Below are 19575 nucleotides of genomic sequence, written 5' to 3' on the forward strand. Positions count from 1 at the left end.
TCTGATAAGGGAGGAGTACAAGGATGTTATGACCTCCTTGTTTCTACATGAAATGCCCTTATTTATGTGGTGGACCATGTAGAAAGCCTTCTGTACAATGGAGGCAATGTGGTGGTCAAAAGTCAAGTTTCTATCAACCTGGGTGCACAAGTCCCTCACAACTGATTGCATGCTTAGTACATTGTTATTAATGTTATAATTAGCGGGGATGCCATTTTCCCCAAAGGGGATAATGATGCATTTTTTGGAATCTAGTTTGAGGCCATGCTTCTGGCACCTGTCATTAGTTTGGAGTAAGGCCCTCTTGGAGGATGCTCACATCAACAGGGGAATTTACGACAGCACCCAGCTTGCAGTCATCTGCAAACTTGGTCAGCCACAGACCACTGGTTTTGGCTTGCACATCAGAAAAGTGTATCCCAAACAGTAGAGGCCCATAGACTGATCCTTGGGGTACACTGCTCATTAAGGGTCTACTACTAGAGGTGTTTTCCCCTACTTTGACTGAGTGGGTTCTATTAGTGAGCCAGTTAGCTACCCATATGGTAACATATGGCATGATGCCTAGCTGGGAGAGTTTATCTATTATGCCTGAGTGGGGAATAGTATCAAAGGCTTTGGCTAGGTCAAGGTAGGTGATGTGCTCCATCTTCCCCTCATCCATGCCTTTGGTGAGTGTTTCAAAGAAGTTGACCAAGTTTAATAGGCATGATCTCCCTTTGACAAAACCAAACTGTGTGGAGTCAAACATTTGGAGGTTGCCAATGTCCTTGATTATAAGGTCCATGACAATGCATTCAATGGCTTTGCAGATCGGGCTAGTTAGGCTTATGGGCCTATAATTTCCTGGGTCTTTGGACACTCCTCTTTTTTGTAGAGGGATGACAGTGGCCATCCTCCTTTAAGCTGGGATGAAGCCAGTGCTCAGGCTTTGGTTGAATAGGGTGTCTAATGGAGCTGAGAGCTCATGTCTGAGTTCATGTAGGATACAACCAGGAATGTTATTGGGTCTCATAGAGACAGTATTTTTTGTCTTTGAGAGGACATTAAGTACCTGTTCCCTGGTGATGAGGGGAGGGGTGTCAGGTGCTGCAGATGTCCTGGTTTTCATCAGTTTTTCTTTATTACTATCCTCAGGAAAGAGACACTGATCATCATCCAAAATGATGTTCTCTCAGATGACAATATTGTCCATGTTGATTCACTATTATGCTAACACCTCACTCCTCACATGCCTTTGCTTTATTATTCTCACTTCAATGTCACACCACTTTGGAGAAAGTACACTCTTTGAAAACAATATGTGATAATCCAGGAAGCTGCACTCTTTGAATACCCCTATAACAGGTACCATCCAAGTCCTCATGTATATTGCTTCACTGATAACAAGCAAAGGCGATCAAACAATGCATTGTGCCAACAAGCTTCAGTGATTACAAAATGATCAGATGAGTCTCAAACCCCTGAAGGGAAGCTGGTCCTTATATATACTTAATTCAAAGTGGTGTTTCAGGCAGTTGAATGTCCTCATTCCTGACGTTCTGCAGCACAGACAGCTTGCTCAAAGTTTCAGCATTTATATTTGCTGAATATGTTATTCTTCTTTGATGCTATACTTATCAAAGCTGGCTCAATTAATAATTGTAAGAGCTTGTACCCATGTGTATCTCCTAAACATTAGAACTACTTCCATAGTGTCAGAACCTTGGAATTAAGTAATACATTTTTTGTGTGAACCTTGACCTGACAGGCTTCATTCTGCTGGTTAATGGAGAGTCAAATGAATATAATTTTCCCATTAGCCAGATAAAAAAGAAAAAAAATGGTTCTCTCATGTTCTTCGTTTTATGTAAAATTATGGGTCTTGTATGAAGCATAAGAAGGATTCTCTGCCCAAGAAATCAATGATGAGCTGAAGTCTGAGCCATGGGGGGTAGTGGGGTGGAGGCGTAACTCTGACAAATTACAGTTGTTTTTGCCTGTGAATAATGCCATAGCCAAGTGTTATAAAGGACCAGACAACACAAGTGTATCTATTGTAATAGTCAATGCTGTTAGCAATGACTCTTAGAAACCATAGGAGTATTAGTCTTATGGTGTCTACCTTACATATGGCCACTGTGAGACTTGACCATAATATAATATAATATAACATAATCTAATCTAATCTAATACAATATAACATAATATAACATAATATAATATAATATATTATAATATAATATAATGTAATGTAATATAATATAATATAATATAATATAATATAATATAATATAATATAATATAATATATAAGATATTCAAGATGGTTTGCTATCTCAGTATTGGTATCCCTTTGCTCTGTGTGATTTAAAACAGTCTCCTAACTGAAAGGGATTAGTGGGTAAATATTCATAAGGTATTTCACTGATTACAGCCGAGTGACGTTCCCAGGCATTTCTGCAGTTACCTCCTACTGCTCCTCTAGGCATCAAATATTACTTGTTCATATTTGCATTAATAATTCCAAAACCATGCTACATACAAGGTATCAGAAAATTTTATCTTGAAGCATACATGATGACAAACACAAGTGTATTGATATATGACCTCTGTCAATGGGTATTTGTTAAAAATGTAAGGTGATAACTTCAACTTTTAAATGCTGAAGCCACACCCACTAGGAGTTAAAGGAACACACTCAAAAGAGCTCTGCTGGAGGGAATGAGTCAAGTTACATGTCATTAAGTACACTGCACTCCAATTTGGAGGGATAGCTATATCTTGCATAGGGCACCATTGCTCCCCACCCATGAAAAACAAAGTTCACCCTATTCATGTTCAAGCACCATTGCCTCAAGTACACAGACAACCCTCTCCTCCTACCACCCAACACTACAACCTGTGAGAGATGCACTTATATTGCCAAACTGTAAGCAAAGCTCTCTTCACCCAAGAATGGACTAGACAGTCAAGATGAGAGGGTAAACACTTGCACCACACCACACTCATCACATAGTCCCTCAAAACCTAGTGACCAAAACGCACACATAGAAACATGAAACACACACCTACATTCCTGGAGGCTCTCAATAAAAATCTGCTCAAGCAACAGAGACCTCCAAAGCAGAAATGCAAGCAACCTCCACTCCCCCAACACAACTCAAATGACACATAGCCCACAAACTCAGTGTGCCACTCAACCACATCCCATAAGGCATAACAATGTACCCAAAACTCTAGTCATGGGTACCTCTATAGTCAGGCACACTGATGTTCCACTCACCAGGCTGAATAAGGAGAAAGTTACTGTCAGCTGCCTGTTGGGTGCCAGGATCCACCACATAATGCATGCACTCAGGTTACTCCACAACAAGTACAAATATGACTCTGTCATTGTCCATGTTGGTGTGAATGACCTGAGACGTACCTCCCTGGACTACATTAAAAGAGACATGGAGGAGCTCTCTGAATTTGTAGCCCAGGCAAGTATGACCCTAGCCCTGAGTAGCATCCTGCTATCAGCCAGAATGATATCACAGTACAGGGACAAAAGGATTTCCTTCAACAATTGGCTAAGCTTCTGGTGTCATTCTAAGGAGATCCAGTATCTGTCTGTCTGGGATGACATGATCGACAGACCATGATGCTTTGCCAGAGATGGCCTGCACCTGTCACCCTTAGGATTCCAGATACTGGCTAAGGCTCTTGCCACCCCTATAGTGCCTTTTTAAGGCAAGGTTCAAATGATAAATTCACCACTGTAACTGGTACAAGCAAGCAAAATCTGTGGGTAAAGCTACTCAATGCTAGAAGTCTAAACCTCAAAATGCATTCACTTGAGGCTCTCCTTAAAATGGAGAACATTGACATATGTTCAGTGACAGAGACCTGGTTCAAGGCTCCAGAGAGCACCCCTGCATTACCAGGCTATAATTCATACCACACCTTTGGGCCACCTAACCTGAACCGAAACACTAAAGGTGGAGGCGTGTCCATATTCATTAAGGATATCCACACCTCCAGGCTAGTTGCTCAGCATAATGTATCCGAGATTATCCAAGTGCAACTAATTCTGGGCAAGACCGCAATCCAAATTATAACTTGCTACAGATCCCCCACCATGCCCCAGGATTCCCACTCCTCATTTCTTGATACACTGGAAATATTAGGGTACAACCCAGCACCCTAATAATGGGCGATTTCAACTACCCCACCATTAACTGGGAAAACTACTCATGTACCAACTCTTTCACTCAACGTTTTCTGGAATTCATAAATTCCAATGCCTTGGATCAAATTATACACACTCCCACCAGGGGCAGCAATATCCTAGACCTGGTCGTTACCAACATGGGCAACAGGTGTTCCACACCACAGGTCAATTTCTCGTTTGTCAGATCTGACCACAAGCTAATCACCCTAGACATCCGCATCTTGCCCCAAACCCCCATTAGGGAAACCACCGTAAAAAATTTCTCCAAAGCCAACTTTACGCTTCTTAAGACAGAAATGGCAAACTTCACAACACCCATGCAGATGGACAATAGAGGTATGACTGCTGAATCCTACACAAATGCACTTTATAAGTACTTACACGAGTGCATGGATCGTGCTATCCCTAACAGAACCAAGATGCTATCTTCCAAAAAAAGGAAGCCAATATGGTGGTCCTCTGCATAAACAAACTCTACAACAGAAGGAAGAAACTGTTGCAAAAAAGAGTAAATCCCATGACTGGAGGAACTCCCTGGTCAGTCTCAGTAAGAAGCTGAAATCCCTCATAAAATCCTCCAAAGCTAGTTACGAAAACAAAATTACCACTGATTCTAAAGACAATCACAAAGCATTCTATAGCTATGACAAGAATCTCAATGGCAACACTCAGATCTGCTCTGAGTTACAGCACAATGGCACTAAGTATACAGAACCAACCAATATTGTCAGCATCCTAGCAGATAGGATTAGTGCTAACTTTACCCTGCTCTCACCCCCTAAAGGGCCCATCTCTATACCAGAAGAAGGCAAAGTTCCTGAAATCACAGCTGCACAGGTAAAAAACACACACTCCAAAGCCAAGAGCACAGCATCCATGGGACCTGACAACATCCCAGGCTGCATTCTACACGAACTGCAGAATGAACTGGCACCCCACCTAAGCACCACATTCAGTCATAGCCTCACCTCAGGCTTTGTGCCCACTGAATGGCGCACAATGACGGTTATCCCACTCCACAATGTGGGAGCCACCACGGCCCTTGGGAACTACCAGCCCATTAGCCTAACGAGCCTGGCCTGCAAGGCCATGGAACATATCATCATGGAACTTATAAACAAAGACATTGGTAATCTCCAAACTCTGGACCCCACCCAGTTTGGGTTTTTAAAAGGCAGATCATGTCTCCTAAACCTGAAAGACTTCTTTGAAACAGTCACCAAAGCCGTAGACAAGGGTAAGGTGGTTCACACAGCCTATCTAGATCTCGCCAAGGCTTTTGACACCATCCCCCACTCTGGAATTACAGATAAACTCACTTAACTAAGAATAACTCCCTATGTCACAAGCTAGGTTGCCAACTGGCTCACTGACAGAACCAACACTGTGAAAGTAGCAGACTCCAAATCCAACTTCAGACAAGTGGAGTACCACAGGGTTCAGTCCTGCGTCCCCGCCTGTTTGGTATCTACTTTTCTGAAGTACAGGCTAACACAGAAGGTCTTTGGCTAATGAAGTTCACAGATGACTGCAAACTAGGAGCCATAATCAAAACTCCTAATGATGTGGACATCCTACAAAAGGGCCTCATGAAGACAGACACCTGTTGTCAAAACCATGGCCTCAAGCTTAATGCCAAAAAGTCCATTGTCATACCCTTTGGTAAAAACTCTGTACCCATGAGCTACCACATATGTGGTAGTCTGCTTAACACCGAAAGTGTGATAAGAGTCCTTGGGACACAGGTGGACAGTAATCTCTCCTTTGATAATCACATTGCCACAGTAGTCAGGAAATCCTTCTGTGTGGCACACCTCATCACAAAAGGTTTCTCATCCAGGAAAAAAGAGGTCTTGTTCCCCTCTACTCAACACTCATTAGACCCATTAAAGAGTACAATGCCCCTTTTGGAATGTACCTCACAAGACATCTACAACAACTGGAAAGGCCACAGAAATACCTCACACAGAGGATTACTGGCCTCAAACAGATGCCCTATGCAGACCGTCTCAAAAACTCCAGCTTTAGTCCTTTGCATATCGCCTACTCAGAGGCGATCTCTGCTTAACATACAAAGCTATGTCAAACCCAGAGCTGTTGGACATGCTCCACTTAAAGAAACCCCAATCCCTCTGAGCTACAAGCTCTAGGGACCTGAACCTTGTCACCACAATAAACAGAACATGCTGGAGGGATAGATTCCTGTCCCAGGGACTTCCCATACTCTGGAACAAACTACCTATCTAAATCAAACAAATATCCTCATTAGCACTCTTCAAGAAAAATCTTGATGACTGGATGGGAAATAGGAAATTCACCCCGGGGATCACCTCTATTGCTCTGCTCAACAGGGGCACAGTAAAATAATTTTCTTGGGTGGCGAAAGTCAGGGTACCTTTTTGGCTAAGCTTATATGGGCCCTAGGGCCAATAGCCTAGTATCTACCTATGAACCTATGAACAACTTAGATCGAATGATTGGCAATAGAAAATTAACACCAGGACTGGCCCCTGTACTGTGGATAAATAGTGGCAGCCTCTTAATGCCTTATCCCATGCATAGGTCCTCTCAAATTATCTATGGTGTGATTTCAGTTATTCTCAGTAGGGGTAATATATAACCATAAGATAGGTAAGATCAAACTAACACCAAATGGATTAGGTTAATTCAGGCATGACAAGGTAATCTGGTTTTGTTTGAAATGACCTGCTAGGGCAACTAACCTAGTTCTTACCTATGAAAATATCATCCTAATTCTAAAGGAAAAAAATCTGTCTGAAGGGCACAGCATTTTAGAAACATTACATTTATCCTAACCATACTTCAGTGCTGGTCTCATCCTCTACAATGTTGCAGAACTCTACAATAACTGAGTGATAAGAATGTATGTATCTTTTGTAGATATGGTATTTCATTAAACTATACTTCGCCATGTGTATATAAATAAATGCTATCAATATTCTCTGATACCAGATTATAAACACAAACATACATGCACACACATAGATGTAATGTACAGAGTGTATTAAGGGCATGCAATATTGCAGCCAATTTTCCAATCATTTTGAATTTTAGAAGCTTATATATACAATGGCCATTACATACGGCATACCGTTATCTTGGGAAAGGTTTCTATTACCATGCAGTGTATGAAAAACAGGACCTCAAATGCTTAAACATATATTTGTTTGCATAGCTTGTTAACAAAGCTTCTTCAAACGTGTTCCCATACAGAAGTTTTACAGTTTCAGGACAGCATCTTTCCTTTCTTGAAAATCTTTTTTATTTTTTTTTATTTTCTTTGGAACTCAGGCTGCTGTTCCTTGTATAACAATGTTTCAGAACTTGTAAACCAGCAGAAGCTCTACTGTGGTGTTGTGTTAATTTCTACATCAGTGCAGTGCTATAAGCTATATTATACCATGACCCCCTATTAATATTCCAAAACGTGCATGCTGATTGGCCAGCGTGCACGTTGTAAATCGACTTATACTAATGGAAAAAGGTCCGGTCGCCCGGACTTTTTCCATTAGTATAAGTCTTTTTAAAACACTGTCTCGCTATGTTAAAAGAGTTTAACATAGCGACACAGGTTTAAAAAAAGCAACAAAGATCTCCATTGCTTTTTTTAAAGCTGTCTCGCTATGTTAAACTCCTTTAACATAGCGACACAATATAAAAGCGGAGATCTTGCTTTCTCCGTTGCTTTTTTTTTAAACCTGTCTCACTATGTTAAACCCATTTAACATAGCGAGACAGGTTTAAAAAAAAAGCAACGGAGAAAGCAAGATCTCCGTTGCTTTTTATACACTGTGTTGCTATGTTAAAGGAGTTTAACATAGCGAGACAGGTTTTAAAAAAAAAACAACGGAGAAAGCAAGATCTCCATTGCTTTTTACTGTTTCGCTATGTTAAATGGGTTTAACATAGCGAGACAGCTTTAAAATAAGCAACGGACATCTCCGTTGCTTATTTTAAAGCTGTCTCGCTATGTTAAACACATTTAACATAGTGAAACAGTAAAAAGCAATGAAGAACATGCTTTCTCCGTTGCTTTTGGCCACAGCTCTGATGTACTGTGTAGGCATGAGCAGTACATCAGAACTGCCGCGGATGCCAGACAGCTCTGGAAGGGCAGCAAAGAGGCATTATACAATGCCATTATTTAAGAAAAGTAATTGTTTCTTTTCTTAAATAATGTCATAGTATAATAGCAATAACCCACTTCTGGGTGTGGGTAATGCGGGATTTAACCACGGTTGTCTTTGTTTGGTCCATCGGGCTTCGCCCTCGGGACCAAACCACTCCAACCGTGGTTAAATCCCTCATTACCCACACCCAGGCGTGGGTTATTGCTATAATCTGAAAGGTGTCTCATACAATATTTGACTAGAATTATTACCTATACAATGACTGTATTGAGATTTTTTATCAACGTACACTTTTCTGGTACATTGATGTTTTAGAATATATTAACATTGTTTTCTTTGTTCATAAACATTATATTTCAGGTGCCAAAATCTGTGTGCAGTGAAGCCTGCCATCCAGGATTCAGAAAAGTTGTACGACAAGGACAACCATTGTGTTGCTTTGACTGTCTCCCTTGTTCAGATGGAGAGATTTCTAACAAATCTGGTAAATAGTTTTATATTAGTAAATGTATTTCCTGTTTTCAATTTTAAACGTGTTAAGCCTCATGGATTTTCTGAATGGTTGTAGTTATCATGAACTAAATCGACTGAAATAGGGTGAAAAGTATTATTTATTTATTTAACATTTCTTTACCAGGAAAGTCTGACTTGGAAAGAGTCAATTTTCAGCAAAGGCCCGGGGAGAAACGCTCAAGATGTATCTCTTTGTAATTTGTTGTTATCTTAACATTCCATTTCATACAGTCCAGAAACCCTGATAAATGAAACCTCAATGTTTTCTGTCTAATTTGTTTGCTCATTGGATTGATAGATTGACTGATAATTAAATGCACGGTCAAACAATTGCCTTCTAAGTCAACACCCAAGCTTGAATAATATAAATTAAATATTCAGGATAAAATATATCACTGACAGCAGAAAGCCTATCTAAATTACCAAAGTTTACAGTCAAATTAAATCCAAACAAAATTTTCAGTAGGACATTAACACTCAAGGGTGTAGCGAGGCATATTAAATGTACTAAAGTAAGTATATAGTTTTTCTGAACAAATCTTAGAAACTTTGTGGATCAAACAGCACAAAATGTTTAGAACTGGGTAAATTAGTGTCAGCTCTACAGTGCTGTACAAATAATGCTTTCAAATTAAGAATGTGCTTTTAAAACTAGCCTTTTTGTGGTTATAAATAGCAACAACTGAAAATAGTGTATCATTTTCTAAAGTGTATAGGGGCAGCAATTTGAGGGTTGAGCAATGCTGTGAAGCAAGGACATTACCACTGCATAAAACAACTGTAACAATGCTGTGAAGCAAGGATGTTATCACTGGACTAAAACCACTGTAATAATGCTGTGAAGCAAGGACATTATCACTGGACTAAAGCAACTGTAACAATGCTGTGAAGCAAGGACATTATCACTGGACTAAAACAACTGTAACAATGCTGTGAAGCAAGGATGTTATCACTGGACTAAAACAACTGCAACAATGCTGTGAAGCAAGAAAATTATCACTGGACTAAAACAACTGTAACAATGCTGTGAAGGAAGAACGTTATCACTTGACAAAAACAACTGTAACAATTCTGTAATGCAAGGACATCACCACTGGACTAAAACAATTGTTAACAATGCTGTGAAGCAAGGACGTTATCACTGGACTAAAACAACTGTAATAATGCTGTGAAGTAAGGACGTTATCACTAGACTACAACAACTGTAACAATGCTATGAAGTGAGGACGCTATCACTGGACTACAACAACTGTAAAAGGCTGTGAAGCAAGGACATTGCAACTGGACTAAAACAAGTGTAACAATGCTGTGAAGCAAGGATGTTATCACTGGGCTAAAACAACAGTAACAATGTTGTGAAGCAAGGACAATATCACTGGACTAAAACAACTGTAACAATGCAGTGAAGCAAGGATGTTATCACTGGACTAAAACAACTACAACAATGCTGTGAAGCAAGGACATTATTACTGGACTAAAACAACTGTAACAGTGCTGTGAGGTAAGATTATTATTACTGGACTAAAACGACTTTAACAATGCTGTGATGCAAGGACATTACCAGTGGTAATTTGCTCTTTGGCACATCAGCTAAAAAGCCACTATAGGGGTGGCAAGAACCTTGGCCAGTAACCAGAAATCCAGGGGTGACAGCTGCAGGCCATCTCTGGCAAAGCATCGAGGTCTGTCAATCATGTCATCCCAAGCAGACAGATACTGGATCCCATTAGAATAACACCAGAAACTTAGCCAATTGTTGAAGTCAATCAATTTCTACTTGGACTGCACTATCATTCTGGGTGACAGTAGGATGCTGCTCAGAGCTACGGTCATACCTGACTGGGCCACATATTCCAAGCGCTCCTCCATGTCTCTTTTCATGTAGTCCAGGGAGGTGCATCTCAGGTCATTCACTCCCACATGGAGAGTGACAGAGTCATACTTGTACTTGTTGTGGAGTGACCTGAGTGCGTGTGTTATTTGTCGAATTCTGGCACCTGATAGACAGCTGACTGTTGCCTTCTACTTAGTCAACCTAGTGAGTGGGACATCAGTGTGCATCATTATCGAGTCACTAATGATAAGTGTATTGGGCAAGCTATTTTGCCTTAAGGGCTTAGGTTGAGGGGCACACTGTGTAAATGAGCTTTGTGTCTTGTGGTTTGTGCTGTGTTGTGGTGGTTAAGTGCATTTCTGCTTTGGAGGTCTCTGCTGCTTGGTTAGATTTCTACTGAGAGCCACCGGGAAGATGGGTGTGTGGTTTGTGTTTTTATGTGAGAGCTGTGATTGTGGGTGTTCTGAAGGGCTATGTATTGCATGTGGTGTGATGCAGGTGTTGACCTTCTTCGCTTGATCAGCTATTACGGTCTTGGCTTGAGAGTGCATTGCTTCCAATTTGGATATATAAATGTATCTCTCACAAATCTGAGTGTTGCGAGGTAAGAGGAGAGAGTTCTCTTTACATAAGGCAGTTGCTACACTGCTTCAGAATGCCCGAGTTCACCAGGTTAAAAGGAGATAGCACAGGGAACTGACCTTTAGACATGCCAGGAGGGGTGGATGTTATTACTAAGTACTGGAGCTGTTTACTTATATAGTCCTTTTACAGGAAAAATGTCACTCAAGGTGTCTGTACTGAGCACTGCCAAGCACTTGAGGGGAAAGTAATACATAGACCCTGAAAATTTAAGGATGAAGTATTTAGGCAGATATTCTGAAGTTAGAAAGAAATCAAGCAGTACTTACTGAAAAATAAAGAATTAGCTTGTCAAGTATGATGAAAAGAGGGGATTCACATGAATAGCTACTGCCTGGCTACTACTAATGCTGGTCTCAGCACAGCTTCACTCTGTTGAATTCATGAAGAATTAACACATCTAATGCTCTAGCTTTTGGTACTGTTACTTTATATTTTGTCAAAACTGCATAGGCACTAAAACCTCTATTTATTTTCCATTAAATGTATTTATTTATTTGTTATCTGTGTAGTTGGATTGATCATTTATGGTCCTTGTCAGCCTCTGCCTTGGATCACAAGCAAGAATACTGAGTTTTAAATACATAAAAATGTAAAGTGCAGGCATATAACTAAAAAATTAGATGAAATAGTCAAATTCAATATCTACTGGCATCTGTTCACAAGCAAGATATTAATACAAGAACAGCTATTGGGAATGAAAGCGTATATAGTACTAAAACCTATAGTTACTCTGTATACAGCATATACACTATATATACAGTTTGATATATCTGTTGTCAGGGATTATAAGGCTAGTTAGTGCAACAGTACATCAGGCAATGTGCTGCTTTTTATTTTAGCCATTGTCACTAAAACATTTACTCACAATATCCTTATGCAGGTGGCCTGAAACAGTATTTTTAAAACAAAGAAGGGTATTTTGCAAATTGATCTCAGAGTGCATAGTTTAATTCACATAACACGGCACAGTCTGGAAAAGGTACATTCCTCAAATAACTCATTTAAATGGGGCCCTGGTTATGGAAATTACATCATCTTGCTTGCTTCCTACAGACTATAATTAGTAACTGAAAGGTAGTTTGACGGTATCCATGTTTTAATAGTTTGCATACATGTGTACTTAATAGGAAGGTTGACGTTTTACTCACTTTGAGTCATTTAAAGCAAGAAGGTTAAAACTGTTTTAACAAGACTCTGCTAGGAGTCCATATCTGCAGATTTTGTTTTCATCAGTCTGCTGTCTGGTTATATTATATGCTAAATGAAGAAAGGCACCAATAGTAAGGGTTTATGCCAACTGGAACATGTATATTTAAGTAGGGGGGCATTGGGGGTGCATTGGGGGTGAATCCCCACACTTTAGTGGGTTTACTTTTTGTCCATTTAGAGATTTTTTACCGTGGTGGCCAAGTAGTTCCTTTCACAGGGAAAAGATTTTGGCAGTCCTTGTTTTCAGTTTAGTGACATTTTGGAGAAGTGCAGTTAGTTGGGTAAGTAACATTTGGAGAAATGTAATTTCATTGAAACAAGGTAGACTCATATATATATATATATATATATATATATATATATATATATATATATATATATACATATGTGTGTGTGTATATATATATATATATATATATATATATATATATATATATACATGCATCTGTATACATTTCAAATAAAATCTCATAAAACCATTTAACCCCCAATGTGTGCAGAAGGACTGAGTAAAGGTCAGGTAATTCATTTTTTCAAAAAAATCCCATCTACCCCTGCAAACCTGCTTCTCATCCTCTAATAGTCATTTTAACGTGGTGTCCAGACATTTTACATATGTACTAGTTACTGATCCTCTCCCATATACCATCATTGGTGGATCAATCACACTTTTGTGTATGTATTTGAAAAAAAACATTTGAACAAGGAAAAAAATAGTCTATATGAGGAATTACTTGAGCTTATTTAAATGAATAACTTTAACTTTTTTGAGAACTCTCTTAGGTGCACATCTTGTTCTTATAAGAGCTTGTTTATCACTAGCTTTAGCTTGGATTGTGATGTAATAAGATGGGTCCTTGAAAAGAATTGGGCCATTATAGAGGATGATGGAGAAATTTACAGTGAATTAGGGGTTAAACCTATCGTTGCTTACAAGAAAGGATGTAGTTTGAAAAATATTCTCGAAAAATCCCAAAAAAACTACCACCCTAAAACTGTGGTTAGGGGTATGATAATGCGCGATAAATTTCATTATTGTACGTAAATCAAGGTGGGAAACTATGTCTAACAACAGAACCTTTATTATAAAGGGAAATGTAATTGCCAATCTAAAAGGTAGATAGTAACCTAAAGATTGACCTCCAGGTAGCTAGGGTAGTGAGGAAATCCTTCTGTGTGGTTCAACTTATAAGTAAAGGTATGACATCAAGATCAAACGAAGTAATTGAGTACAATGCTCCCTTCTGCATGTACCTAACTAGGCACTTACACCAGCTAAATTGGTCCCATTGGTTTCTCACTAAATAAATACAAAGGGTAAGACACAACATGTCTTATACAGACTGACTAAAGGCCCTATCCCTTTACTGCATCTCATATCATTTACTGAGAGGGGACTTATGCCTAACCTAAAAGGCATTCTCTGATCCAGCACTGATGAAAATTTTCATATTAACAAGAACAAAATTATACAAGGTCTATGGACCTGAACCTTATCTGTGTCTCTGACAGAACCTGCTGGAGAGACAGAATCATATCCCAAAGGACAACTCGTCTATGGAATAAACTTCCCATTTTTGAAAAACAAAGCCTATCCCTTACTATGTTCAAAATGAATATTGGATAAATCAATGGGGAATTCACTCCTGGGGTACTGCTAATGTCCCTTATGGACAGAGGTAGTATGTAAAATGACTGAGGGCTCCAACACTGAAAGACCCACTACCTGATACTATGCTATCCCATATTTGGAGAATTAAGATATAGTATTGCCATATCATGAGTATTATTGGCTGGGCTTATAATGGCTCTTGTGCCATTAGCCTAGTAATCACCTATGAGCCTATGAACCTATGAATCTATAATAGGGTAAAAACAAAAATACTGTGATAAATGTAAATTAATTATTTGTTAGTAACAGACTATATAAAGTACTGTAGAAAAACATTAAATAAATTATTTATGAAAACTATATCAATATCTTATAAAACATAAGCAGGCTAAAACATTCATGCTAACTTAAATAAGACTATTAATATGAAATGTATAATGTAGTTTCTCATTAGATTAGTGAGTAACTGAATGAATACTAACACACACACACACACACACACACACACACACACATATATATATATATATATATATATATATATATATATATATATATATATATATAAAACACATTTGTATTTTTATCTTTCTTCATTTTTTTCCGATCCTGTACATTTTTATGAAAGTCTTTCTTTTTGTCTCTTTAAACTCATACGGACCCAGTCCACTGACTCAGAAGAAGCTTGCATTTTGTTTTTGTAAACATAAGAAATGTGATCATTCATGGAGAGAAATAACATAGATCCATTTTGAAGAAATGGTCTTAAGTCTTACTGGAAACAGAAGATGTAACTTTATGTTATTTTTCACATTATTTAATAACTGGAAGTTATTGCCTTTTTGAACACATTTTCTAGAGTTGCCATTATCAAGCATGATTACACTGTCTCCTGCATTAGGGGAGTAGATTAGACAAAACTGTTTTCATAAACAAGCCTTTGTCAATATTAGAAATAAATTTAACAGTGAGTGATCTTAGAGGTGTTTTTTTCTTGATTAGAGATGTTAAAGATCTATGGGCTTTATTTAGGAAGATTTAAGATATTTGTAATCCATTCAGTAAAGAAATTAACCATGTTATCACCTTCAAGTTTTTCTGGAACTCTGTTTTCCTTAAATTGTTTCTTCTTCCTCTGTTTTCAAGTCTATCATCCTTTTCCAGAAATTAACTGCTTTGAAATAATAAAAATTCAAGTTGTGATTCCTCTTCTCTTAGTCTGCTGCCATTGTCATTTAATGTTTCTTGAATGGCTGCAGTTGTCTTTTGTTGTTTAACCATTTCCATCAAGAAGCAAATTTGCTTATTACAATCTTCATTTGAAAATCCCTTTTAGTAGCTTACTTGACCATTTTCAAAGATATCTTCTGAATACTTGAAGCAAGTGACTAAATTCTTTCCTCATGTTGTTCTTCCAGGTATTATGACTTGAAGTTAAGATGAAGCTTCTGAATTCCTAAATTTAAGATCTTGTCAGAAAAAAATGGATATCTAAAGAGTTCTTCTCTAGTGCTATCAGTCAGCCATCTTGCTCAGAATCATATATAAAAGTGAATTATCTTGTGAAAATTCTAGTCTATGTTCCACTGCATTTTGTACTCCAAGGTCAAACCTTCCCATCATTTCAGTTATACTTTGACTACCATCTCACTCTTTCCAATCACATGTGCTTAATGTAATACTTTTTATTTCCGTAACATAATGCAAACCCTTAGATTCTAGTTTTACTGATAGAGCCTCATATTCTACTTGTCATTTTCCTGCTTGAAGTATTTTAGATCCTTTCTTTTTTCTATTGTGCTACTTTTTTCCCTTTTCTGGTATTTGTGCCAGACCATACTGATACATTAAATACTTCTCTTCCCACAGCTCCCTACTGGTCATACATGAACATTTTTCCTTTCCCCATAATAGCTCAGACTCATGAAACTCAGACAGGACTATGAAAACTGTGACCTGGTGTAGGTTCTGAAGTCACAGACCTCCACTATTGGCTTTATTTGATTGCATTCATCTCTAGCTATTCTGTATAATGAGCATAGAGCTACACCTACCCAGGATCTTTTCTTCAAGACTACGAGAAGCCCAGAAAGCCCTGAACTCTGAGAAAAAACTGCTTTCCATTAAAAAGAAAAAAATTATTTCTATTCTGCTTAATTTTGTTTCTTTTTTACTTTTCTGTATTTTTCTTTTTAATTTCTTTATTGTGTTTTCATAACAATGAACAAAACAGATTAATTATAAAACCAAAATATAAATATTTATATAAATCTACAGCTGATCAATATATCAAATTATACAAATCAACAATAGTTAATATTTATCTAATGTATCTTTAAGTTTAAGCCAAGACTTATATAAATGTGTAAAGTTAGACATTCTCATTTTTATAGTATGCAATTCACTACAGCAAATTATTTTAGCCAAACTGGTAACAAAGTCTCATAGCATGAAAAAAAAGCCAAATAAAACAACACATAAAATAATTAAAATGGGGGACAGAAACATCACCCTGCTAATTATCAAAGTTCCATAAATAACACTGCCAAAAATGTAGAAATACAAAAGTTTATTCACAAATAAGAGGTCAAGCACATTTGTCCCTTTAGTGTTGTACTTTTCCAGAATAATCAAGTCAAGTTAACACTGAAGTTTAAATACATTTAAAAATCATGTGACCTACATTAATTGATACACTAAGGACAGACCTTTGTAAAAGTGCATATATGCATCTAAAAATCATAAAATACAAATAAAAATAATATTAAATATTTTAAATAATTTGAGATGCAAATGAATAAAATACATAAAAAATTGCCATCCTTATTCATAAAACAATTTTTCTCTTAAATAGTGTGGATACACTAACTAATAAAAACTTTTGCCTTGAAAAACTTAAATAAAAATATGAAATGTGAACTCTAAAAATTGTTAGTATCATGCTTGATTTTATAACTCTTGTGCTTTGCTTTTTAAATTTGGCAGAATAGATACGTTTTCATTAAGGCTTGGTGGCATTGTAGTATTTAGTTTCAATTGCCATTGCAATTCCCATGTTTCTATTTCTAGCTCCTACCATCCTCCTCTAGGATCCTAGGTATAATGTTAAGGATAACAAATTTAAAATTTTCAAACCCCTAAAAAGCTTAGCTATGTTTCAGTCAGCCATTTAAATCTGTGAGATCTGATCCACAAATTTTATAGATTTGTGACAAATATTTGTTTTCCTTTGCATTATTAGTAATACTTATTAGAAATTCCAGTATTTTGGGGAAAGATTTCCTATCCAAATCATATATCTCATTGACTTCTGCATTCACAAAGTCTTTAAATATTTGTAATGCTAGCCAATTCTTAGAATCATTATTGTATCTAGACCTTATATTTTCAACCATGTTAATTTTGGTACCATGTAAGAATTGATGACAATACGTTCAGTTACTCTTCTTTTTCAATGTCATCATTTTGGTGAATTATGGGTTTTTAGGCATTCATTTGTGTATGCTGTTGGGAATATTGTAAATATTAAGTATGTGATACAATGGTTAAAGTATGTGAACTTCCCAAATGAATAGAGAATATTACTTATATAATCCTAAACAATGAGTACCAAGGTCAAACAGACAAACCAAACAGTAAAAAGTAAAAGAAAAATCTAACCAAGCTAGACTTTCTACTATGTGATTACTTGAAACTTATTGCATTAGAGGTAACATGGATATATGCAAATGACCCCTTAAGGGCATCAGATGTTTCAGCTATATGGCAGTTCTGAATGTCCATTACTTTTTTCCCTTTTTAAGTCTGTTATGGTCAAATTCAGGCAAATAAAGCCATACCCCACTAACATTATTTATATAAGGAATTTGGTTAGAAGAAGTGTTGTTATTTACATAAGAGGCTTTTAACAGCTAAAACAATTAGTGACAGTTTGTATATACTGTAATTAGTTGTAATATATTTGTTATTTACAGATATTATTTCTCAATGTATTTGTTTCCATTTTGAATAGTATGATGAATTTATCCAGAAAGCAATATTATTTTACAATTGTTGAGGTAGCATATCATTGGATATCAGGGAACTCTGTTCCCCCACTATCCAAACTTTTTCAGTGACAATTAAAAATATTCTTGTTTTTTAGGATACCAAATATATTTAAGTAGAATATTATTTATTTTCTTTAATATTTTTTGATGGAGATAGAATTAAGGACTTGAATAACAAATAGTCATTTAGAGAGAATTACCATCTTTATTAACATTAGTAGTTCTTCCATGGTGAAGAAGAATTTATTCCAATTTGCAACCAAACTTGAGATTTTATCAACTACCTGTTAAAAGTGTATTTGTATAATTTCTTTGTTATTAGACTTTATGGTTATACCAAGATGCTTAATTGGAGTATTATTCCAATTAAAGTAAGAATATTTTTATAGAAACTTTTTAATTTCTTATTGATTAATATTGTACTTTTCCTATCATGGTTAAATTTTAGGTTCAAGATTTCTTCAAGCTGTCTCATGGAACAGGTTATATGTTCTACATATTTTTTTATATTTTCTATTGTTAACAAAATATCATCAGCAAAGAGATGTATCTTTAATTCAAAATTATCATTTATTTTGAATCTATTAATGTTTTTATTGGATCTAATACTGTTAGCAAAGGGTTCTATTGCTAATGCAAAAAGCAAGGGAGATAAAGGACAACCTTATTTAATACCTTTTTTTAATTTGAAAGACTTAGAAAGAAAAGAAAAGACCCTGTTTTAACATAGGAATAAGCGTTATTATAAAACTCTGAGATGAATGCAATTAGCTTATCTTAGACTTTATAGATTTTTAGTGTTTTAAATAAATACAATGGCTTGACAGAGTCAAAAAACTTATCTAGATCCAGACAAATTACGGATAGCTCTTTTTTATTTCTATTTGCATAATCTATCAGCGTGTGTATTCTTATTATATTATACTGCTCTTGTCTATTTAAGATAAACCCAGTTTGATCTTTTAATAGTGAGGTGGGCTTGTAAAAATGTGCATTATGTAGGATGTAAGATGTGCATTACATAGCGTTTTTTATCTGGTTTTAAAATAAGAGACACGAGATAATACTTCCATGATGGAAGAATTTCAGCAGCTGTTTTTACTTCTTTATAGACCGTATCTAATAATTTAACAGCCACATCTGGCAGTATCTTGTATAATTCTGGTATAAGACCACCTAGACCTGGTACTTTATTATTTTCTAGCTCCTTTATTTTGTGCTTTATTTCTGTTAAAGTGAATTGTCTATCAGTTCTTCCATTTGTTTGTTTGTTAATTTATTTTTTATATTTTCTCTTAAAAAAGTTTCAACCATTTTATTATTTTTTTATTTATTTAACTTTTGTTTACCGGGAAAGTCCGACTTGAA

The 19575-nt window shown here is 36.7% G+C and overlaps 1 protein-coding gene across 1 annotated transcript in view; it reads left to right on the forward strand.

Annotated features, from left to right (window-relative positions):
- The window catches only part of LOC122815558 (vomeronasal type-2 receptor 26-like), an 88208-nt gene that overhangs the window by 14524 nt on the left and 54109 nt on the right, over positions 1-19575 (forward strand). The window contains exon 2 of the mRNA XM_044088152.1: positions 8706-8829. Within this exon, the coding sequence (XP_043944087.1) occupies positions 8706-8829 (124 nt within the window). The remainder of the gene's footprint in view (positions 1-8705; positions 8830-19575) is intronic.

The sequence above is a fragment of the Protopterus annectens genome, chromosome 1.part1, assembly GCF_019279795.1.
Source record: "Protopterus annectens isolate FY-2018-M chromosome 1.part1, PAN1.0, whole genome shotgun sequence".
Taxonomy (NCBI): domain Eukaryota; kingdom Metazoa; phylum Chordata; order Ceratodontiformes; family Protopteridae; genus Protopterus; species Protopterus annectens.